This window comes from Dromaius novaehollandiae, chromosome Z, assembly GCF_036370855.1.
Source record: "Dromaius novaehollandiae isolate bDroNov1 chromosome Z, bDroNov1.hap1, whole genome shotgun sequence".
NCBI lineage: Eukaryota > Metazoa > Chordata > Aves > Casuariiformes > Dromaiidae > Dromaius > Dromaius novaehollandiae.
In genome coordinates, this window is record NC_088132.1 from 62,172,286 (window position 1) to 62,195,041 (window position 22,756).

The following is a 22,756-nucleotide window of genomic DNA, read 5'->3' on the forward strand; positions in this document are numbered from 1 at the left end:
ATTTGCACTTGGAACACATTAGATATGCATCTTCTTTCTTAGTTTCAGTTTAAAGTAACCCAGCTAATATGCTCTGAGATCACCCTACAAAGCAAATCACAGTAGGGACAATTGGGAGATTCACTTCAAAAAGCACACTTTTGATGTGAACTAAAATGCTAATATAGATGCATCTGATATAACTTTTAGCAGACATGATCAATAAAGAAATTTTTAGTGAGAGCATGAAAATGAAACTCTGTTGCTCACCTAGTTCTATCCATCAGTTCAAAGAAGAAAGAACTTGCAGTGGGCTTAATAACCACCACACATGGCATATAATACAATCCCCACAGCAAACTCCTTTCCCTCTCTCTCAGAATACGAAGCACATAGTTTCCAGTATATTTCAGAATGTTTGTGCACTGATATATGGACAAAGTTAAGCTGAATTATTACTGATGAGGTTTCTCTAATCAACTAAAGACTTCTTAAAAACATGAGCTTCTTTTTTTTACCAAATGCCATTGCTCTTGTACCATCAAAAAAATGCATCCAGAAATGTTTCATTTCAAATTGAAACTCTTACCCTGAGACTGTATTTCCAAGAATCTCCTCCTGTCTCTTCTACAGCTATTAATTCACAAAATAAAAAAAGAGGGAGAAAGTATTATTTCAGCTATGTTTTAAGCTTATTTAGTATTTACTTCTGTGAATATCATGGACTACTGAAAAGTTTCAGGTTCTGAAAACAATCTCCAGAAGGAATACCTGTCTATAAAACAGGAGTGCAGAAAATTAAACAGCCAATATTGCAATAGGTAATTTGTAGAGGTAATGTGAAAAATGAAACTTTTATACCAGTATCTAAATAAAGTGAAAACTATACAATGTTTCTTACTGAAGCCTTCCGGGTCCTCTTCCCACATTGTCAACTCTTCCTCTGTCAGCAGGAAATAGTGAGTGACTAATCTCCTACATATTTCCATTAGTGTTGGATATGTAAAAAATGCTGTCTTTATCTTATGTGCTTCAAGAGTTTCAGGACTGCTATCTGAAATAAAATGTGTAATTTCAAAATTACAATTAAATGGCTAATTAATCAAACAGTTTAGTAAAACTAGAAAGAAATCAATAAGTAAGAAATTCTTCTCCTCAAAGAAACAATTATATTTTTGTAACAGATTTCCAGGTGATTTTTTTTTTTTTTAAGCAAGTCAAACTCCTCAATCCATTTAATTTTAAGAGATTTCTTTTACAGCACAATTAGACTGATAGGTCTGCTGGACTTAAGTTGATTAAAAAAACCCACACACACAGCACTCAAAAAGAGATTCACTTATACCTATTCAGAAAGAATCCAAATATCATCTTAAAATTAATTTAAGCGTTCATTTTCAACACTAAAGATACTAGTAAAAAAAACAAATATCATATGCTACACAAATAACACAATCACTATACAACAGTCTCACATTAAGAAAAAGTATTTTTCTCTAAATATTTTTAATTTTTTAATGAAATCACCCAGTTCTCTAAAAGTAAGGGGCATTTATTAGAATATACTATATTCTTCATGTCTCAAGTGAAAGTTACATTTCAAAAGCTCAAACACAACTATGAACATACGTAAGCAGCAATTTCTGTTAACAATCAGGGCATTCTAAGGTACTATAAATTATGGAATAACGGTGAAATGTATCAGTATTTTAAAGAATTTTATATGCTGGATTAGTGTAATCTTTATGACATACATACCTTTATATTCATGAAATTGATTTTTTTTTTGATTTAGCAATAAGAATGCTAATTGTCATCTAGTCATTGGCAAAAGTCAAACTAATATGAAAGTTCAATTTTTTTGGAAAAATGTAGTTCAGCTCCAAAGAAATCAATTTTAGTTATCTGTACATACAGATGTGTACATAGAGTCAAAGACTTGTGAAATAAAGTTCAACAGAAACAGAACATAAGCTTGCTGTGTATTCAACTGCCACAAATTTACTGTATTTTTTATAGCACTGTTACTAATTAATTAAAATTGTTCACCGAAAACTAAAATGATCATCAGAGAAAATATGCTTGATAACAAAAGTTCCTCAAGGATTTAAAATGACTTGGGCAAGTCACTATTTACATTAGTACTTTCACCAAAATAACAACTAGAGACAGAAGCATACGTTATTAATGAAGTATTAAGCATTTCAAAACAATGTCTTAAAGGAGTTTAAGTGTTGGTAACAACTAGCAAGATGTTTCTCAAGAACTGAAAAATGTTTTTAGTAAATAGGAGCAGTACCTTCAATATTTTTGGATGGCTTATAAGCATAATTTTTTACAATCATCTTCATGAGATTCATGCACTGTACAATAAACCGCTCAAATACAACTCCTTCACCAGCCTCTGTGAAAACATAGCTTACAGCAAACTCCAATGACCTCTGAATCAAAGGGGTAAATGAAAAAGGATGTTGATCCAGGAAGTCCAAAAGCTAAAAATTAAGGAAGAGGAAAGAGAAAAAAATCAAATGACTTTTTGTGCAAGTCTTATGTATTAAATGCTTTCACAAACTAGTTACAAAAAACAAGTGCCTATTTATATAAAACTATAGAAAAGTAAGAAAACTGAACATAGGAAGGTAGGAAAGGATCAGTATCAATGCTACTGAAACATGAACTTCTCAATGAAATTCCTGATTCAGATTCAAAATTACTTCTTGCTACAAGTTTAAAGAACAATACCCGTTTTCTATTAGACAGGCTTGCTTGCAATATAGTATAAAAAAATGTATCAATCACATTTAAGACTCTTAAAATTTTAGCTGATACTTACACATAAATTTGTTTTAAACAAGTTCAGTTGTTCATCTTGCTAGGAACACATCCCAGCATCAAAACAGATGCCTCTAAGGAGAGGCAACCCACAGCATTTTCACCAGACTATCAATCTTTTGTTGTGTTTATAGCTTTCAAACATCCTATATCACATCCCCCCAAAAGTGACTCCAACGCATGCAGGAACTAACTGACAATTTTGAAACAGATCACTACAATTATTTGCTACCCAATCCCTAAAGTTAACAGATTTTAGTCTAATACTCTCATCAATACACACATGGGATTTGAGGAAGATCCTTGGGTTAAAAAAAGAATAATCCATCTCTATTACAATTATTTCAATTTAAAAAAAAGAGGTGTGAGGGAGAAGTTTTTTGATCCTTTTTTCTCCCTCCTTAACCGCAGTACGAGCAGCTGCCTCTTCAGCTTAGCTTTTCTAATCAGTAATCTAGAGCAGCCTGGCCTGGTCTATTCCTTTCATCTTCTCTACTATTGCAAAAATACCCCAAAGTATAAATTCTTGCATCCTAATTTCCAGAGGTGCTAGATTATCTACAAAAAAAAGCATTCTCTCTTCATGTTTATAAAATAGAACGAAAAGAAGGTGCACAACTCCTATATTCTGCCTGTGAGTTCAAATTAACTTCTGTGATACAGACATAGAATATTGGGTCAGAGCACCTTCAGTTCAATTTCAATGAGAGCTCCAGGTGCTTCCCACCTCTGATAACAAGACTGAATATTTAAATAAGATTCATGACCCCAAGATACAATCTGTAAACAATGGGAACACTATAGATTTTGTATTTATGAAAGAGAGCAAATGACGTTGCAATTCCTGCTTATGCTGAGTTAGCTGAAAACTCAAAACATATTATAATAAAAAAGTCAGAGTGTAAGAGTGAGAAAGTTTTTTGTTAACCTTCTTTCAATAAACTAATAGTGGCCAGTTATTCAATCCAACTGCTCACAAACAACAATCTAACTGCTTGTGAAAGGCAGCATAGAAAGTTTATAATCTCTTTCCCTGTCAATGCCATTCCCAGTTACAAAACTGTTTTCAACAAAACATCTAGAATTGTTTTTCTGAACAAAATCCTAGTTATAATTTACCTACAGGATACACTTAACTTTGTTTGAGGTAAGGAAACTTATTCTTCACTCCTGCAATTTACGTTAGCATGAGTAGACAGATATGCTTTTCTTTAAGTAGAGCGTAAGTTTTCACAAACATGTTTTACAGCAAAGAAGCTGCAGCTCCTTCTGTTTCTTTGAAACATCTGAAACTTATTGTTTTTAAGGAATATATATATATATATATTCGGATAGGGTCGGCTCTTCCAGAAGCTGAAAAATGTTCAGTATCTGAACGGAGAATTTACTTACCACTTTAGTGAATAGAATTATAGTCTTTTCTAGACGATCTCTGCATACGTTTTCTCCTCCTATATTTCTACCTGGTAGAATCAGATATTTAACAACAGCTATTATTTTTCAAATTTTTCTTTTCTTTCTGTATGCTATATTTGAAGAAGTTAATGCTGAAGAACAACTTGCTTTGTCTGCAGTTCAGGGGATATGGCAGCCCAAAAAAAGTAGAAAAAATTCCATGGCAGAATAAATTCAAAATCATAAATTCAAGATAATGAATAGTGGAACAAATTCTTTAACCCTCTCTCAGCTGCAATGAAAGTCACTGTAACTGATCAGAATAAAACAATCAGGACATCATTACAGACAATTCAGTGAAAAAAAGTCAAAAAATGCAAACAAATGCTAGGGCAGACAAGGAAATAAATATAAATAAATAAATACATATAAATACAAAAGCCATGCCCTTAGTACATAATACTGTGTGCTCTTCTAGTAACCTCACCTTTAAGAAAGGCAACAAAAATAGAATGAATTCAATCAAAAAATAGAATGAATTCAATCAGTGACGAGAAATGATTACAGACCACTAGAAAACACTCTGAATAAGGTTATGAAGATAAGTCAGAGCTTTTGCATGCAATAGAAAAAAAACAAAAAGAGCCATAATGAAGGCATACAAGCAAAAAGGATGTTATAATAAAAGTAAACTCTAGTCCAGTTTAGGTAGCAGTGCCTGTTTTTGCAAAACAGCTTAGTGATTAAAAAAGTGGTCTGGAAATGTGAAGCATCAGCTCAGTTCTCATCAAACCCACAGTCCCCATGTTCTAGAAGACTATCATAACCATCAAGCTAGGAGATAGCCAGGATGGTATGGCTTTCAATTCATTCTGTTAAATCTAGACAACTATCTAGCCAAAAATCAAAGAAGGACCAGAAAGAGCATGACTACAGTATGCTAGAATGGGTGAACAGTTGAATGTAAAAAAAGCTTGCATTGTAGAAGAGGAAAACTAGATATTTAGTTTTGACATTGAACACAGTGCTGTTTTCCATCAGCTTTTCTAGACACAAGGCTTAAAACCGAGACTGGCCCCTCTCTACTACAGATTCCATAGCCAGGTACTTTCATTTCTATCAAAAAGAATGCTTTCTACTCCTCAGAAAAAGTTTTTTGAATCATAAATGAATGGCTTCCATCAGGCCCACTACGAGTGCGGAAGCAAGAGAGCAGAGTGAGTTCAGATGCAACACTAATTAGCATCTTTTTTTGCTAGCTTCAGGTGACTTCCCATTCACTGTGCAAGAACCACACCTGCCAGTTATGCTTATACTTCTGTTGAACATGTTAATACATGGTTGTCTGGTGCCAGGCTACTTTTTCAGGTCTAAAGTATGTATAGCTGAATGTGGTCTTTATTTCCCATATAACATTTACTAAAATACATGGCAACCTCTAGGAAAAAAAAACAACATAAAACCCTCCCAAACAACATGAAAACTCAAGATGATTTGGGTTTTAGTAGCATCTATATATTTTAATATGTCTCTCCACAACTTAACATTTCTTTTCAGAATAGGTATTATCACATCAAGTATAATTTTGGTGAGAGTGCTTTTGGTCTTTTAACATAAAAGGACATTTTACTTAAAAAGTCTTTCCTGTACAGTTTTAGTAGAAGTGCATTTAAAGTAATAACACTACACTCAAAAAAAATCCCAGCATCACAATAATTCTGATGCAACTGTATTATGCTTTCTTCCAACTTTTTTAGTATTTAACAACAAATATAAAGAAAAAGATTTGGGTACTTACTACACTCCAAAAACTGTTTTAGCCGTTCAAACACTGTGTGTAGAAAACCCTGAAAAATATAAAAATATACATATTGAAAGATGAAGCTCATTTCGTACCATATTGAGAAAGATCAGTCAAATTAGTTAAAAATATTACTAGCTCAGATATCAGTGTTATTTAACCAATTGATTCTCTTCGACAAGTAATTTTCACATGAAATAAATTAGCTAGCAGACTGCATAGATCCAAACTGATCTTACCAGTACAACACAAACAGTGCAGCATCTCTAACAGAAAGAAGTGTATGTAAAAGAGAGATGCATGTAAATACTGACATATGGTTTATAATCTGCTTACCCACTTCCTTCCTCCTGAACTCACAGAACACAATCTAGCAGGTCTACCTGTTCTCAAGTTACTAATTTAGGATGTTGCCGTGAGGTACTTCATTCTTCCAACAAAAAAGGCAGTGCAGGTGAGTAACAGGGAGAGCTTTCTCTTTTTTGTTCAAATGGGCTGCATACCACGGGCTTTTATCTCAAACAGACATGAATCCCACAGACAAATATGCCATTATATTCATCATTAGAATGAAAACATCTTCCTCAAATGATGGTAGAAAGTACGCATAAGATATCTTCCAGTAGGGAACAGGGGTGTCACTGTGATACAAAAGCGGATACAGAAGTAACCTTGAGGCAGGTAATCCAGCGAACGTTGCTGTCCTTATCACAGGATAGTCATTTGCTTTTCACCAGGTAGACTGATGAAAGACATCAGGATTTTCTTCAAAAGGGTGGAAGAAAGCAAGCTCCCAAAATTATTTGTTGGCACTTACTGCCTATTCACACTTTCCCTCAGCCATGAAATGCACCAGGAAGCAGGACAAAGCAGGACATGGGCAAAATGCACTCATGGTGAGCCAGACCTGCTCCAAAGCTGCAGGTTAAGCACCCTGATCTAAATTTCATGGGATACTTTTTTGCTTTTAAAATAAATAAATAAATAAATAAGGACTTTTTTAATGCCCTGAAGGCACTGCCAATGTACAGAAAAAATTAGGCTAGGTTTTGATGAAAGTTTATCTTCCGTAACAATACTGACCCAAGTTCCTCTCCAAGTTTCAGGCCTCTCGTTACCACCTTTGTACCAGTGCACGGTGCCCGAATTGTACCAAAAGTACTGCTTCAGACACCACACCTTGAACCAGATCTAGAAATGGATCACTCAAAAAAACAACTGAACAAAAAAAAACACTCAACATCTTTTTTTAAACCTAGATTAGTTTTCTGACCCAATTTGCTTATCAGTTCCCCAACCTTACGTTGCTATAATTGAGGGTGCAGAGGTAAAGGAAATCATCAAGGCTGAAGGCCCTAATCTGGTAAACCACAACAGAAAACAAGACGTAAACACCCGAAGACCACTAGTAAAACTCACTATTGTCTACAAACTAATGTGTGAAATTTAACATATGTATTATCTGGCCCATATATATCCAACTTTTATTTCCAGACTTCAAACTGTTCTACAAAAGCAACTAAGTACGCACTTCCCAAATGCAACCAACATGAAGGGAATTTAATTGGCTTGTTCAGTATCACGCAGTTACACCGAAAAAAAAAAATCTGAAATTTCTTATGCAGGAACTATTTGACCCAATAACCTCTACTTTTACACAGTCTCAGAAGATCTTAATCATTTTTTATTTGATACCTTTATTAACTGAACATAGCAATGAAAAAAATGGATATAGTAGAACTAAACCTCCCTTGTGTGTAAGACAGATGAGGTACTGATGGTACTTTGGAAAGCAAGCTGTGCAAAAAGGAAAAGCTGTTTGTTTGCTTTGGTATTTTTTAATACATTGTTATTTAGAATGTTCAGACAACTGAAAGATTTAAGAAAAAGTTTGCAGAAACATATCAGGGTATATTTCCATGAATTAGTGTATCTACTACTAGGTATCTACTAGCAGGCAATATTTTTCATTTAATTTTGCAGTCTGGGCTTCATAACATGTTCTTACCGACCTTATTGCTTTATTTTTTCATAATGCTTTTGATGCAAAAATAAAGCATCATGTCTTTGAAAGCAGACATAAAAAGACTTAGAGAAAAGATCTAGTATTTTAAGGGAAAAAAGCTCACAAGCCAGTTCTCCCCAGCGATGGCACACCCTCCTCACAGACACGTCGAGTCTCACAGTATACTGTACCTACTCTTAATTAATGGTACTCAATGTATCAAATAAGCAATATTGCTTTCATTTAAAAACATATGATCTCTTATGTTACCTGTTATGACTCACAAACCCAATAAGGCTATAAAAAGGAATAAACTTTATGGTTTTGGTTTTAACTATTTAGATTTTCACCTACATATTGACATCTACAGAAATGGTTCAATGATTTAATTATGTTATACAAGGCATCTAGTCATTAACTCCCCTAAAACATAACAGAAGACGACAGCAGATACATCTTGACCAAGTTGAATACATCCACAGAAGTTGATACAGCTAGGAACGACCAAGAAAAAAAACCAAAATGAACAGATACGCTCATTTTCTTGGAAACTCACAAAATTTCAAGGCTTGCCCAGAAATTAATATCAGAATCTTCCTCAGCATTATGAACTAGTGCCAGCTCCTTCTGGTATCTCCGGCCTGCAGGCAGGACGCAACACTAAGCTCTCTTACATATCGATACACTAATATAATGCTAAGGTGCATATTCCTTTGACCATTTCTGCCAGAGGGAGTATCAGATTTGGTGCGTAAGAAAAACATGGAAAGACAAAGGAGGTTTCATTACCTGGATCTGAATATAGGAAAATACAGAAGAGTTTTAAATCAAAAGCAGTGAAAAACCCAGACAGATTAAACCACTACCAGTTACATATATTAAAAAAATAGTTTCTATCTCATTACATCATACATCTTCTCTTGCACAAGTACCATCTTTACTTTGCACAGCTAACGATTTTGAGCTGAGCAAAAATAAAAGAATGAATGCCGAGTGTAAAATATTTACTGTTAATTTATCAAGTCAGACTCAGTTGAAATGGTATGCTGAAAGTATATTGGATTATAAAAAGTATATAACATTAATTTTCATTTTTGCAACAGCGTGAAGATGCAAAGACAAAAGAACAGAATTTTTCTTTATTATTAAACTCAATCAGCACAGTTTAAATTACAAGATAAAGCATACTTTGGTAAAGATGTAACTGTATTGCAACACAGACATTTTCCATATCTACAGAGTGCTCTATTGGCAGACACAGCAAAATGGTAAGTTTTGCAAAGATTATGACATAGCGTGTTGCTAAGTACTGTCACTTAAATAAATTGGGGATGCAAACACAAAACACACCCCTGGAGCTCTCAAATCTGTTTGACAATAAACTGACAAAATTATTCTTTAATTTGTGTAGAGTAATAGGGCTTTACTAATGCAACACTAGAAATGGAAACACTGTACACTATAAAAGAAAAAGATCCAATTCTAACACCATAACACAACTGGGGACTGCAAAGCCCCCGAAAGCCTTCTTTAAAACAAAACAGGAAGCTATTTACCAAAGTCTGATGTTCTTCCCAAAGCTGTATCTTTAAGTGACTCTACAGTGTTATGTTCACATTGAAACATTCTCTCAGTTGTCAATCAGCATGCTCAAATACCTCTCTGAAGTGCCTGTGCACAAATGCATACAGCATGAATAAACAGGAGGAATTAGAGATCTGGGTGCAGTCACACGGATATGACCTGATTGCGATTACGGAGACACGGTGAGATAGCTTGCATGACTGGAGTGCTGCCATGGATGGCTACACACTCTTTGAGAAAGACAGGCCAGGAAGGCGAGGAGGGGGAGTCGCCCCTCATGTGCGAGGGCAACTGGAATGTATCGAGCTCTGCCTAGGGGTGGATGATGAGCGGGTCGAGAGCTTGTGGGTAACGATTAAAGGGCAGACTAACATGGGTGACACTGTTGTGGGTGCTTGCTACAGCCCACCTGATCATGAAGAGGAAGTAGATGAGGCCTTCTACAGACAGGTGGAAGCAGCCTCACAGTCACAAGCCCTGACTCTCATGGGGGACTTTAACCACCCTGATATCTGCTGGAGGAACAACACAGCAAAGCACAAGCAATCCAGGAGGTTCCTGGAGAGCAATGATGATAACTTCCTGACACAAGCGATGGGAGAACCGACAAGAAGAGGTGCGCTGCTGGACCTTGTACTAATAAACAAGGAAAGGCTGGCTGAAGATGTGAAGGTTGAGGGCAGCCTTGGCTGCAGTGACCATGAGATGGAAGAGTTCAGGATCCCGCGAGGAGGAAGCAGGGCAAAAACTAGGATCACAACCCTGGACTTCAGGAGACCAAACTTTGGCCTCTTCAGGGACCTTCTTGCAAGAATCCCACGGGATAGGGCCCAAGAAGGAAGAGGGGTCCAAGCAATCTGACTAATATTCAAGGATCACCTCCTCCAAGCTCAAGAGCAGTGAATCCTGATGAGCAAGAAGTCAAGAAAAGGGGGCAAGAGACCTGCACGGAAGAAGAAAGAGCTCCTAGAAAAAGTCGGCCAAAAGAAGGAAGTTTACAGAAGATGGAAGGAGGGAGAGGCCACCTGGGAGGAATATAGGGACGCTGTCTGAGTAAGCAGGGATGGGACTAGGAAGACCAAGGCCCGTTTGGAGTTTACTCCGGCAAGAATAGCAAGAAGGACTTCTTTAAATACATCAGTAACAACAGGTAGACTAGGGAAAATATAAGCCTGCTACTGAATGGGGCAAGGGCCCTGGTGATGAAGGATACAGAGGAGGCAGAGACACTGAATGCCTTCTTTGCTTCAGTCTTTACTGCTAAGACCAGACCTCAAGTATCCTAGACCCTGGAGACCACAGAGAAAGTCTGGAGAAAGGAAGACTTTCCCTTGGTTGAGGAGGATTGGGTTAGAGATTCCCTGACATCGACAAGTCCATGGGCCCTGATGGGATGCACCCACAAATGCTGAGGGAACTGGTGGACGTCATTGCTAGGCCACTCTCAATCATCTTTGAAAGGACATGGAGAACAGGAAAGCTGCCTAAGGACTGGAAGAAGGCTCATGTCACTCCAGTCTTCAAAAAAGGCAAGAAGGAGCCTTCCAGGGAACTACAGGCCAGTCAGCCTCACCTCCATCCCTGGAAAAGTGATGGAACAGCTCATCCTGGATGCCATCTCTAAGCATGTAAAGGATAAGAAGGTTTCACCAAGGGGAAATCATGCTTAACCAACCTGATAGCCTTCCATGATGGGATGACTAGCTGGGTAGATGAGGGGAGAGCAGTGGATGTTGTCTACCTTGACTTCAGCAAGGCTTCTGACACTGTCTCCCATGACATCCTCACAGGCAAGCTCAGGAAGTGTGGGACAGATGAGCAGACAGCGAGGTGGATTGAGAACGAGCTGAAAGGCAGAGCTCAGAGGGGTGTGCTCAGTGGCACAAAGTCTAGCTGGAGGAGGCCTGTAGATAGCGGTGTCCCCCAGGGGTCGATACTGGCTCCAGTATCGTTCAACTTATTCATCGGTGACCTGGATGAAGGGGCAGAGGGCACCCGCAGCAAGTTTGCAGATGATACAAAACTGGGAGGGGTGGCTGATACCCCAGAGGGCTGTGCTGCCACTCAGAGAGACCTCGACTGGCTGGAGAGGTGGGCAGAGAGGAACCTCATGAAGGTCAACAAAGGCAAGTGCAGGGTCCTGCACCTAAGGAGGAACAACCTCATGCACCAGGATAGGCTGGGGGCTGACCTGCTGGAAAGCAGCTCTCCAGAGAACGACCTGGGAGTCCTGGTGGACAAGTTGATTGAGCCAGCAATGTGCCCTTGTGGCCAAGAAGGCCAGTGGCATCCTGGGCTGCATTAGGAAGAGCATTGCCAGCAGGTCGAGGGAGGTGATCCTCCCCCTCTACTCAGCCCTGGTGAGGCTGCATCTGGAGGACTGTGCCCAGTTCTGGGCTTCCCAGTACAAGAGAGACATAGAGCTGCAGCAAATCCAGCAAAGAGCTACTAGGATGATTAAGGGACTGGAGCATCTCTCATACGAGAAAAGGCTGAGAGAGCTGGGGCTGTTGAGCCTGGAGAAGAGAAGGCTGAGGGGGGATCTTATCAATGTGTGTAAGTATCTCAAGGGAAGGTGCGAAGAGGATGGGGCCAGATCCTTCTCAGTGATGCCCAGTGATACAACGAGAGGCAACGGGCACAAACCAAAACACAGGAAGTCCTGTCTGAACATAAGGAAAAACTTCTTTACTGTGAGGGTAACAGAGCACTGGAACAAACTGTTCAGAGATGCTGGGGAGCCTCCTTCCTTGGAGATATTCAAAAGCTGTCTGGACACCATCCTAGGCAACATGCTATTGGTGACCCTGCTTGAGCAGGGAGATTGGACTAGATGATCTCCAGAGGTCCCTTCCAACCTCAACTGTTCTGTGATTCTGAATGTAAATTTTATTTGTGAAGTAACTGGCCTCCTCTATTTAATAGTCTTTCTTTTGTTATTTGGTTACCATGATATTCACTTTCATCTTTAGGAACCAAAAAAACCCAGTAATGCCCCAGTAAAACCAGTAATATTTCTCTTTTTTTCCAAAAAGAAAGAGAATTCTGAAGGGTTTTTTTGCCATATATACTTTTCTCAAATTTAGAAATGAAGATCAACTTAGAAATTCTAAAATTTACTGTAGGCAACAAGCCACAAGCATCACAGAAGTTCTTCTCTAGGCTAATGGAAAGAGTGTTTGGGAAAGATCAACTTCGGGATCTTAATTTTCCCAAGGCCCTGAAATATGAACTACATCATTAGAAAAATTATTTAAGTAAAACAGATGCCAAGAATAAATTAAGTTAGAAACAAAACATGAAGTTGAATCCACAAAAAGGACTTCCTCTTTGGACAAAATCACTTGAACAAGTTGCTGAAAAGCAGTATTTGAAAGATGGTTTTAGCACTCACTGTCAACAGTTTGGGCTGAAATTTCTCATATTAGGTGTCTGCACCAGACGAGGCTATTTTAATTTTCTGAAAAATTTCAATCATATTGATTCTGAGAAAATTAAATAGTCTTCTGCTAGGTGTGCAGATTTACTTGTGAGGCTGAGAGAGACCTCTAGGGGCCATTATCTCCCCAATAGCAACACCTGCAGCAGGTGCACAGAACCTCTTGCCCCCAAAACATCACGCCAGGGCTACGTCCACTCCAGCACAAATCACGTTCCTGAAGTTTTTTCTCTCAAGCACCCTAGATCTTCAGATGTGAAATAACTCAAAAAATCAGTCCATACTAACTAGAAATAGGCTGGTCAGACATCCCAGGTAAGACAAAAGGTAGATCAAAGAGAAAGAAGTAACACAAGACAAGGAATCTTGATGAGACTGTAACTTCCCTAAGTAGTTGGCAGGATAGGGAAGTTGGGGTCGGGTGGGGGGTGAACCACAACCAGGAACCATTGCAGTGTGCCAGAATGACTGGAAAGAATACAGTAACTCTGTCCTTAGTGACAGGATCCTCTACATCTCATGCTGTGGAAGAGGAACAAATCTTCTAAGCTCAGGGTAGTTTGAAATCTCACAGAGCACTACTAGAAATACAGATAATCAGATTATACTGGCCAACTTAAGCAAAAAAAAATTGCACCGATGTTTCCAGACATGCAATTTCATGGATCACTCTCTGGATCACATAAGTGCTTTGTGCAATAATCAACTTGCTGTCCCTCCCCTAAGTGTCCATGTGACTTGCCTCGCCAGCTGCTATCAGGATTGTCTAAATCTCAAATACCTTATCTTTCTGATTTCATGAACAGGGAACAAATAAACTCGAAGTACTTCATTTCCACAAGAAAGCATCCCCATGTTTTAGCTAATGGATATAAAACTAAAGAATTATATATAAGAAAACAGCCCCACTTACTAGAAATACTCATTTTGACATAGTTTTTTGCCAGTGACTTCAAAATTTAACAGAAGGGCTTAGACTTGGCTACTCAGATATAAGCTGAAGAACTTAACTTTCTTTTTAACAAACCTAACATCTGATATCTATACCTTTCCTTGTTTTCTTTCAGATATATTCTTGCAGAATTTTTCTTCTAGACAGCAAAAGCCATGAAAGCTAAAATATTGACATGCCACCAAATGCATTAAACACTGGAAGGGAATTTTGCTTTTTTCTTTTAAGAATGTTGCACTACTGATAGCACAGTGGCCAGGATCTCTCACAGCTGTAACTGAAACTAACTGCCCTTACCTAAAGGGAGAACAATTTGAAAGTGTGTTGTTTGATTTTGCTTTACATAAAAGTATACCTTTCAACAACCTTTAGGCATCTAATACCACTCAAAATCATCATGAAAGATTTTAGCGTAGCACTAGAACCAGGTGTATATCACTTACCATCACCTCTACGCTCCGATGAGGTTCTACAAACCCATGGACTGTTAGTTTACGAAGGACTAGGGAAAAAAAAAGAAAAGTTATTTGCATAGATACTTTTCAGTGTTTGTTCCAACACTCTTCCAGACATATGACTAGAATAGTAGATGCTGTGCATTTCTTCCAATTCTTCAAATAAATAAAATACATAATTTTGTACCTGGATTGCTTCAACCATACTTAAAAATTAATCTAATCTTGCTGAAATTACCTGTACATTACATATGACAGACAGTGAAGAGAACTCCAAGAATTCTTGAATCAGGACAAAGGATTCTGCAAAGACTTTAAACAGTCACCCTTCTGAAAGGTTCTGTTACAGAAAGAGGGCCAAGTATAACAGCCAACAGTACAACAGCCCATAATCCATCTTCTGAATTTTCTCAGGTTTATCACTGCCAGTAACCCAAAGAAGCTACATGCTACATTTTCTGAAACAATTCAAGGACGACATCTGCATTGCAAGCATCACACAAACATCTCAATTCTTAAATGTAGAGTAAAGCCATGTATTCATCCCACTGGTAAGTATTTGAGCATCAGCCTCGATCTCAACTGGCTGCTATCGCTACTTCTTCGCTGACTAGGAGGTGAACTTATACCAACAAAATTGATAACTCAGCTTCCTCAGTTAAGTGTCTGAAGTAAGGCACAAGGGTGCAGGCCTAAATTGCAAAATATATGAAAAAGCATCCTGCCATGCCCTCCACTTCCCCGTCTCCTGACTTCTTACAACATGCATATCAGATTCCCTTCTGATGAGAAAAGAACAGAGAAATTCATACAGAGAAACAAGGGGCACCTTCTTCCTCTTCCATGGAAAACCATCCTGCTTTGGCCTTGCTCAAGACAGAGGTAAGGAGAAACAAAGATCATTGGCTTTTCCAATAGACATCTCTTTGTTAGGGAGTGTTTAGATTCTTTCCCAGAGAAGTCTTGATCATTCACTGTCAAGAAATTTATTTCATCCCTTATATTTAACATCATTTTACATTATTACCTTTCAATGACAACAATGTTCTTTCTAAGGAATTTGTGGCTGCAGCTTCATCCCCTGTACAAACTTGCTGTAGGAATGTATCTGTGTGATGATTCCACAAGGAACATGCAAAACTATAAATACCAGATGCAAGCTGCAAAAGGGAAAAAAAAAACAAACAAGAAGCAATAAATCTGATTTGATAGAGTTAGCTATAGCACAAATTCCTAAATTTTAAAGGCTAGTTTAGACTTACAGTATTTAATCTATCTTCTTGTATAACATGAGGCACAATGTTTCACTTGCTTCTCTGTTGTCTTTAATTCTACTGATCCAAACATGTCTTCCAAAAAAATACCTCATCTTAATTTGAAAATATTATGAGAGAATCATGTTTTTCCTTACCACTAGCTTCTGTGACTCTACCACTTTAAAAATAACAATCCCTTCTCACCTGATTTACAACTCCAGCCATAGGTCTGTAACACAGTATTAAGGCTTCAAGAAAGTTTCATGTCTCACACCGCAGTATAGAAGTGTAAGAACAAATTTTTTTGAAGAACGTATTGAATTATGCCTCAAAACCACTCTTTTAAAAATAATGCAAGTTCATATATAATCTGCTGTACGGCATGATAACATAAGGCTGACATGCATATATTATGCATAACCAAAATGCCTCTACATATTACACATTGCATTACTTACATCATAAAAGAGTTTCCTATCTGCAGCAAGTCTTTTGGATGCCAGGGTCTTCGTAACATGATAGAAGGTAAGTAACGCTCTGTGTTGTCGAAGATCATCTTGGACCTTCACAGATTCCAGAAGAGTGGGAATAAGTTCTGGCCACTGCCTTGGGCAGTCCACCCTAGCAACTTTAGCAATCAGTACAGAGATCTGAGTTGCTATCTGAGAGAAGTAAAAACAAAACAACAACAAAAAAAAAACAGGTACCGCAAAGTCAGAGATCATTAAGAAATGTACACTGTAGAAATACAACTTTTATTATTTGCAAGCAGCTAAATAAAACCTGAATTAAATAAAAAACCTAGTAAGGATTGTTAGTTTTTGGGTTTTTTTAAATTACTTTAAAGTTTGATGAATACAAAGCAACCAACATAAAAGTGGAGAAAAAAATGTATTTCTTAAATTTAATGGCAATATTTTATTTAAATATTTAATACAAAGCTGGCTATATCGCTTAAATTTTATATAAAGACCACTCCAGTCATTTTTTCTTCACATAAATGAAGACTCAAATATTCGGATATCACATTTTACTTAGCGACTTTTCCTAGAAAAAGCTGGGAAAGCATATAGAAAGATGAATATACAACACCCTTATTACTGCTAATCCTAGATATCCTTTTTAGCTTTTAGACAGAGACTCTTCTTCTATATTTGTATTACTATAAATCAAGTTATGGTCTCAAATTCAAAAGAACACGTTAGAGCACACTGAACTTCGATTACTCACTTTCCTGGATCAGTGGCTGCTAAACAGCAACCTCTACATACATGTTACATCACTGCCTTCCCTTTTTTTAAATTAAAAATATACCTATGGTATACATGAGGGGAGGAGAGAAAGGAAAAATTAAGGAGCTGCTGTTTTTTAATCTCACAACAGTTTTGCAGCTGAGAAAGAAGAAAGAAGAGTATGTTCAAGTAACTCATGTGCAATATGCTCATGTGCTACTGTTTTACAAAAACTGACATTTTACCATTTTAATTGCAAATGTTAAATTAAAGATATTAAAAACATTAACATGATGTATAGGTTTGTATTTCTTCAGCTGCACTTCAGTCTCAGGACTTCTGAAACTGATTGACACAGAAGTTTAATACGGTTTTTGGCTGGATTAGTTTTAATCTACAACGGTTCCCCAACCCATCTTAAACCTGCACGAGTATTTGTGTGATCAGAGGATACAGGGTATGACAACACCAGGAGTGAATGGTGGAGCAGAGGGGAGGAAGAGGCAGAAACCTCTCCTTTCCTTAGCAGTGCTGGCTTATTTCAGGTTAATGTTTTAAAACATGAGAAAGCAAAACTGCCTGAAACATGAAAAATTGATCGAGCACTAAATAGAAACACTACATTTCCATCTTAAGGAAAAAATACCTTTTAATTCTATCAAGGGGAATTCAAGCAAGTTATAGGCATACGACAGAATAACCATGTACTCTTTTACTGCTTCTTTAACTGTGCCATCTGAAGGGTGACCACCACACAAAACTTCCTGCAATATTTATTCCTGCCCACTTGCATAAGAAGAATTGTTTCTGAAGACAGTAATAAGGCTGGCAAAGAAGAGTTGGGAGTCTTATTTTTAGATCAAGTGATGTGTTTGACAGGGGGGCACAAATAAGCTCTTTTTCAAATGTGGTACAAGAAACAACCTGTACAGGGAGGCTGACAGTACTCTCTTCTTTTTTTGAGGACTGGCTTTTTAAGTTAAGATAGGAAGGGTTTGGGGGGAAGGTCTGCTGCCAGATATTTCAAGGAGTATTTTGTTACTCTGTTCCCTCCATACAGTAAAAATCTTCAGAGGGCATAGAAATTATGCTCCCAGCATATGTTATGCTCCTTTTTTTCTTTTCTGCCTCCCCCGGAAGTCAGCTCTAATCATCACATCACAATATGATGTCTAATTCTTATGTTTTTGGTTTGTTTGTTTTTTTTAAATGCATGTAAGGGTTATAATTTCTCTACTTTCAGTGATGCAGTATGCACAAAGCACAGGCACATAGTAATTGTGTTATAGGACATCCGCTGCTGGAAAAGAGCGGTCAACGAGCACCCATCGGGAATCCAGCACACAGAACTCCAGGCCTATCATGCAGTACTAGAGTCTAAATGAAAAGGAAAACATCAACATACCTATAACAGGGATTAGGGGATAGGGGAGAAAGAGAGATGGACTGAAACATCTTTCTATATCTCCCAATTGTCAGGGTCCAAAGAGCTTTAGCACCAAAACATGTTAGCTAACAAGATTCCATTCAAGTGCAGGATATATTGCATGAAATTGTGCCACTCATTTACAATTCATAAATCACATCACATAAAATACAATATCTTGAAAGTGTCATACAGATAAATAAATAAATGCCTTACTCAAAAAATGTCAGTTAAAAGGGTTCAAAACTCAGCTTGTACTATAGTCTTGAAATTGCTTAACTGTTCAACAGAATTAGAACTTTAACTATCAAATGTACCATACTGCTGTATCAGCAGGTAATCTGATTTAAATATTAATGGAAGTAGTGAGAAAATTTTGATTAAGAAGTTTGAATTCAGCTTCATCTACAATGCATTAGGTTTTCAGAAATGTGAAGAGCACGCAACTGCTTCAAAATTAAGTATTTGATAAATTTTGTATTAGCTAGTAGTATAAATAACATTTACTTTAAGGTCAAACATGATATACATCAGAGTTCTTGGTTGAAATAAACAAATAGTATTTGTTTATATTTTTGGTCAATTTTAAACTGTATCTACAATACAAATTTAAAGACATCTTCTATGCCTACCTCCATTTTAAAAATTTGCATTTGACATTAAAAACCTTACACTGTTCATCACTGTATAAATGACTTTTACAAAGTATAATTTTCCATTATTTCACTATATTGCTTCAATCCTACAAATAGCAGTAATGCCATCAAGGAATCCTGAAACATTAGAACTGAACTGTCTGCAGAATTAAAGTTTGCTTGCTACACCTTTACTTTTTAAGCTTTATCTTATGCAATTCATTTCTGTATTTTCTCCAAAGCTCTTTAAAACCTGGCTTGAAACAGTAGTGAAGATTTCTTTCCAGAAACTCCTATTAAATGAGCAAGAATAAACAAACAGAAGGAAAACTCTTACATCTAGCATATGTGTTTTGAGCTGCTAGCATTAGCACTAAACTCAATTTAACAATAAATCCTTATTTTAATCCAAACAGAAGCTTAAAAATCACTTTAAATATGCAAGACACGACACTATCATACTAAAGCTTGATCATGCCTATTTAGTTTCATTAATGCTGTCTTTACATATGTGACAGCAATGCTGCTTAGGTAGGTTTATGCAGTACCATTCTCAGTGATTCATTCCTGTTATACCACCACCACCACACTTCCTGGTATGGCTACAGAAGGAGTCAGATCAGAGATTAGATACAGCTGGAAGGAAGGAGGGAGGGGGAAAAAAAACAAAACAAAACAAAAAAACCCAAATAACCCTCAGGGAGGGTGGGTTGGACTTTTGAGCCAGATCCATTCCCTGAGTCAACTCACCAATGGTTGCATAAAAACACAAAATATATTGAATTGTGGTCAAAGTTGGGGGAAAATATCGGAGACAAGATCTCACTTCAGCATAAAGAACTGTCTGAAAGGCAATACATAAATTGCAAGTTGTCAACTGTGTCATTATTAAACACTTTGTAAAGACAAACTGAATTATATACCAATTGTATATCAGAAGGTTTTTTTAGGAGAATAATAACTAATCATTCATCACTAACCTGATTCACTGGCTCATTAAAGTTAGTAATAAGTCCAGCACGCAATGTAGATTTTTCTTCTTCAGAAAGAGCACTGTTAAAATAGGATATATTTATTAGAATAGCATTTCATTTTACATAAAACCCAACTATTAACTCATATTCAGCATTGTTTTGTCACTATTAGTAGACACAAAAGTTAAAATGATCATTTCCATTTGTGTATCTGTATTTGACTGGATGAAGATTACTTTTATGCAGTTTTCTTGAAACTAATGTGTTTCAGTTTGATAAACTATCCAGAGAACATCCTTTGTTTTTCACTAACTTGGAGACATTTAGAAAGATAAGAAACAGTGAAACAAAGATAAATATTTATGAGGCCTTCTAACATCAGGGTTTTATATTTCCTTTTTATGTGACATTTGGAAATACAAATGTCAAAAAGCAAATACACAGGGTAAAATGCAAGGACTGATTAAGAAAATATGGGAAAACTATTCAAATTATAAAGTCTGATTGCTGTGAGGGAGTTTTAAAGTTATTACTGTAAAGATTGCTGACTCAAGCATGTCTCTGCTCACTCATACTGTTCGATAATGAAAAAAGGTGGTTAGTATAAAGCAGTCCTGGCAACAGATGAGAGCTCTTCATGCAAAAGCAAGAATCCTTCTCTATTTACTAAAGTCATGTTGCTACATTTAAAAAACGCTGATCTTTTGAAAATTATGCCTTTGAGCTACAAAAAAAATATTGAAACAGTTATCAAGAATGCACAGAAAACTAGGAAGGATGAATTTTAAGTCGTAAGGGTCAGTTTTCATTTAAATGTAGCTTTAAATTACCTTTAGATTTCCTTTTAAGTGACCTCTTTATCAGTTTAAAACTATAGGTTACTGTATCATGCTACTCCTGCACTGCTTTACACTGCATACAATCCCAGTAATTTCTTCAAGATCGGAACACGAAACATAACAGGCTACTTTTAGAAATGCTTTGTCAGGATTTATAGATTATACTATGAGGAAAAAAATCCACTTTCATTTACTGATAGCACCCAAAAAGCTGTCTCTGGCACATGGAAATACTTAAATCATCAATTGAGGTTGTTTACATTAAACTATTAAACTATTTTAACAATGCAGTGATTTAGAAGTATACATGCAATCATCACACCTCGAAGTCTAGTAGCTGCAAATTAAGAAAATTAAACACATCAACACAACCATTTGCTGCCCTCAGTTGCCAGTCTAAGACACTAATCCACTGCTTTTATACAGCAGTTTAAAATGATGCCTAAAGCTCCTTAAAAATCACAGGTTCTATACTAATCTAGGCAGGTATTAAAGGTTCAAATCAAAATAATAAAAAAACAAAACTAGGATTTACCCTAAGATCAGATATTTGCAGCAAATTTTCTAGTCCCCTCCACCCCATGTATAACACAAATTCTCCCTATTTGCCAAATCACAGACCTTTCTTAAATATAGAACATTGAGGGGGGGATTATTTTTTCATGAGTGACTTCAATCTGCCAGCCTAAGTCTAATTTTCAAAGGTAATTTATAGCATGCAGGAAACAAACATTCACTTTTTACCAAGAATTAAGTTCCAAAATATTTTACATGAAATTCAGTTATGCCTAAAAATATTTTGGGTAACGTTTACAAAAAATTCTTCAACAGTAAAAGGTTTTGTTCAGGAAACTATTTTACTTATTAATCTGAAGCCAGCAGATACATTAAAAAGCAGGCATCATAGAATTTTATTTTCTTAGAAATAAACAAATGCAGTATATATTTTCCAGACATACAAGCACACTGAGTGATTTCCAAAACTTGCAAGCTACTATTATTACAATTAAAAAAATCTGTAACTTTAAGTGTAGCTTGTGCTACATGCTCAGAGATAACAGAAAGCACCAAAAACCTGTTTTGTTATAAAAAGCTGTTTGATTATATTATTTAATTTACATCCCCTGTGAGCTTGCAAGAACCCTTGCCTTAATTACATTTTCCCCTCAATCATATGGCATACATATCCTACAAGCAACAAACATGCACTACTTACTATAATTAAGTGTTATTACTAAGCTTCTGATTTTACTAACAAAGCAAAAAGAAAGAAAACGAAAATGGACTCATCGGGATGAGCTCCTCAGATATAGATGCTTATGATAAGCAAAGCAAAGTTCTTCATTGTAATGAAAACAATTAAAGAAATTAATCTGGATGCAAGTGGTATATTTCATTTTTATCTTAGATGCATTAATCTAAGAATCTCTAACCATTCATCAGAAGTGGAGGAACTTACCATTTAGCTAATACAACACTGACACCTGCTGGATGTTAAACCACGGCTACCCATTTCCCCACTGCAGAGCTCATAGCAGATGTGGCCACAGAAAAAGGTAATCTTTATCCTCTTTTAAAGCATTGTAAGAAAGGCAGACAACTACACATAAAAATTACAGAGCGGAAGTCAGGAAGAATTTCTGTCATTCACTAAGTTCATTTTACTTCACTACTGAGTTTCACCAAGTAAAAAATTAAAGCAAGACAGGTCCTTGTAGAGAAGTATGCATTTGCTTCAAAATCTTTATCGAATAGTCTTTCACAATTTGCCATTTCAGAGTCTGATTTTTTTTCTGTGTTTGCGAAATGGGGAAATCAGGTATTCGGCGTTTCAAAAAAAATACTGCTGGACCTTTTTTTAAAAAAAATCTACTTCATAAACAAGAAATCCAAGTCTGAAGAGCTATTTATAATTCAAACAGATAAAAACATCATTTAGGAGCTCCTAAAGT

At 36.7% G+C, this 22,756-nt stretch overlaps 1 protein-coding gene across 6 annotated transcripts in view; it reads right to left on the reverse strand.

The window, feature by feature from the left end:
- The window catches only part of LOC112987042 (importin-11), a 107,309-nt gene that overhangs the window by 70,406 nt on the left and 14,147 nt on the right, over positions 1-22,756 (reverse strand). For all 6 annotated transcript variants that reach the window (XM_064502616.1, XM_064502619.1, XM_064502617.1 and 3 more), the window contains 9 exons: positions 19,972-20,044; positions 16,157-16,360; positions 15,470-15,602; positions 14,431-14,489; positions 6,005-6,053; positions 4,204-4,274; positions 2,279-2,471; positions 881-1,033; positions 569-612 (listed from right to left, as the gene is read on the reverse strand). In XM_064502616.1, the coding sequence (XP_064358686.1) occupies positions 569-612; positions 881-1,033; positions 2,279-2,471; positions 4,204-4,274; positions 6,005-6,053; positions 14,431-14,489; positions 15,470-15,602; positions 16,157-16,360; positions 19,972-20,044 (979 nt within the window). The remainder of the gene's footprint in view (positions 1-568; positions 613-880; positions 1,034-2,278; positions 2,472-4,203; positions 4,275-6,004; positions 6,054-14,430; positions 14,490-15,469; positions 15,603-16,156; positions 16,361-19,971; positions 20,045-22,756) is intronic.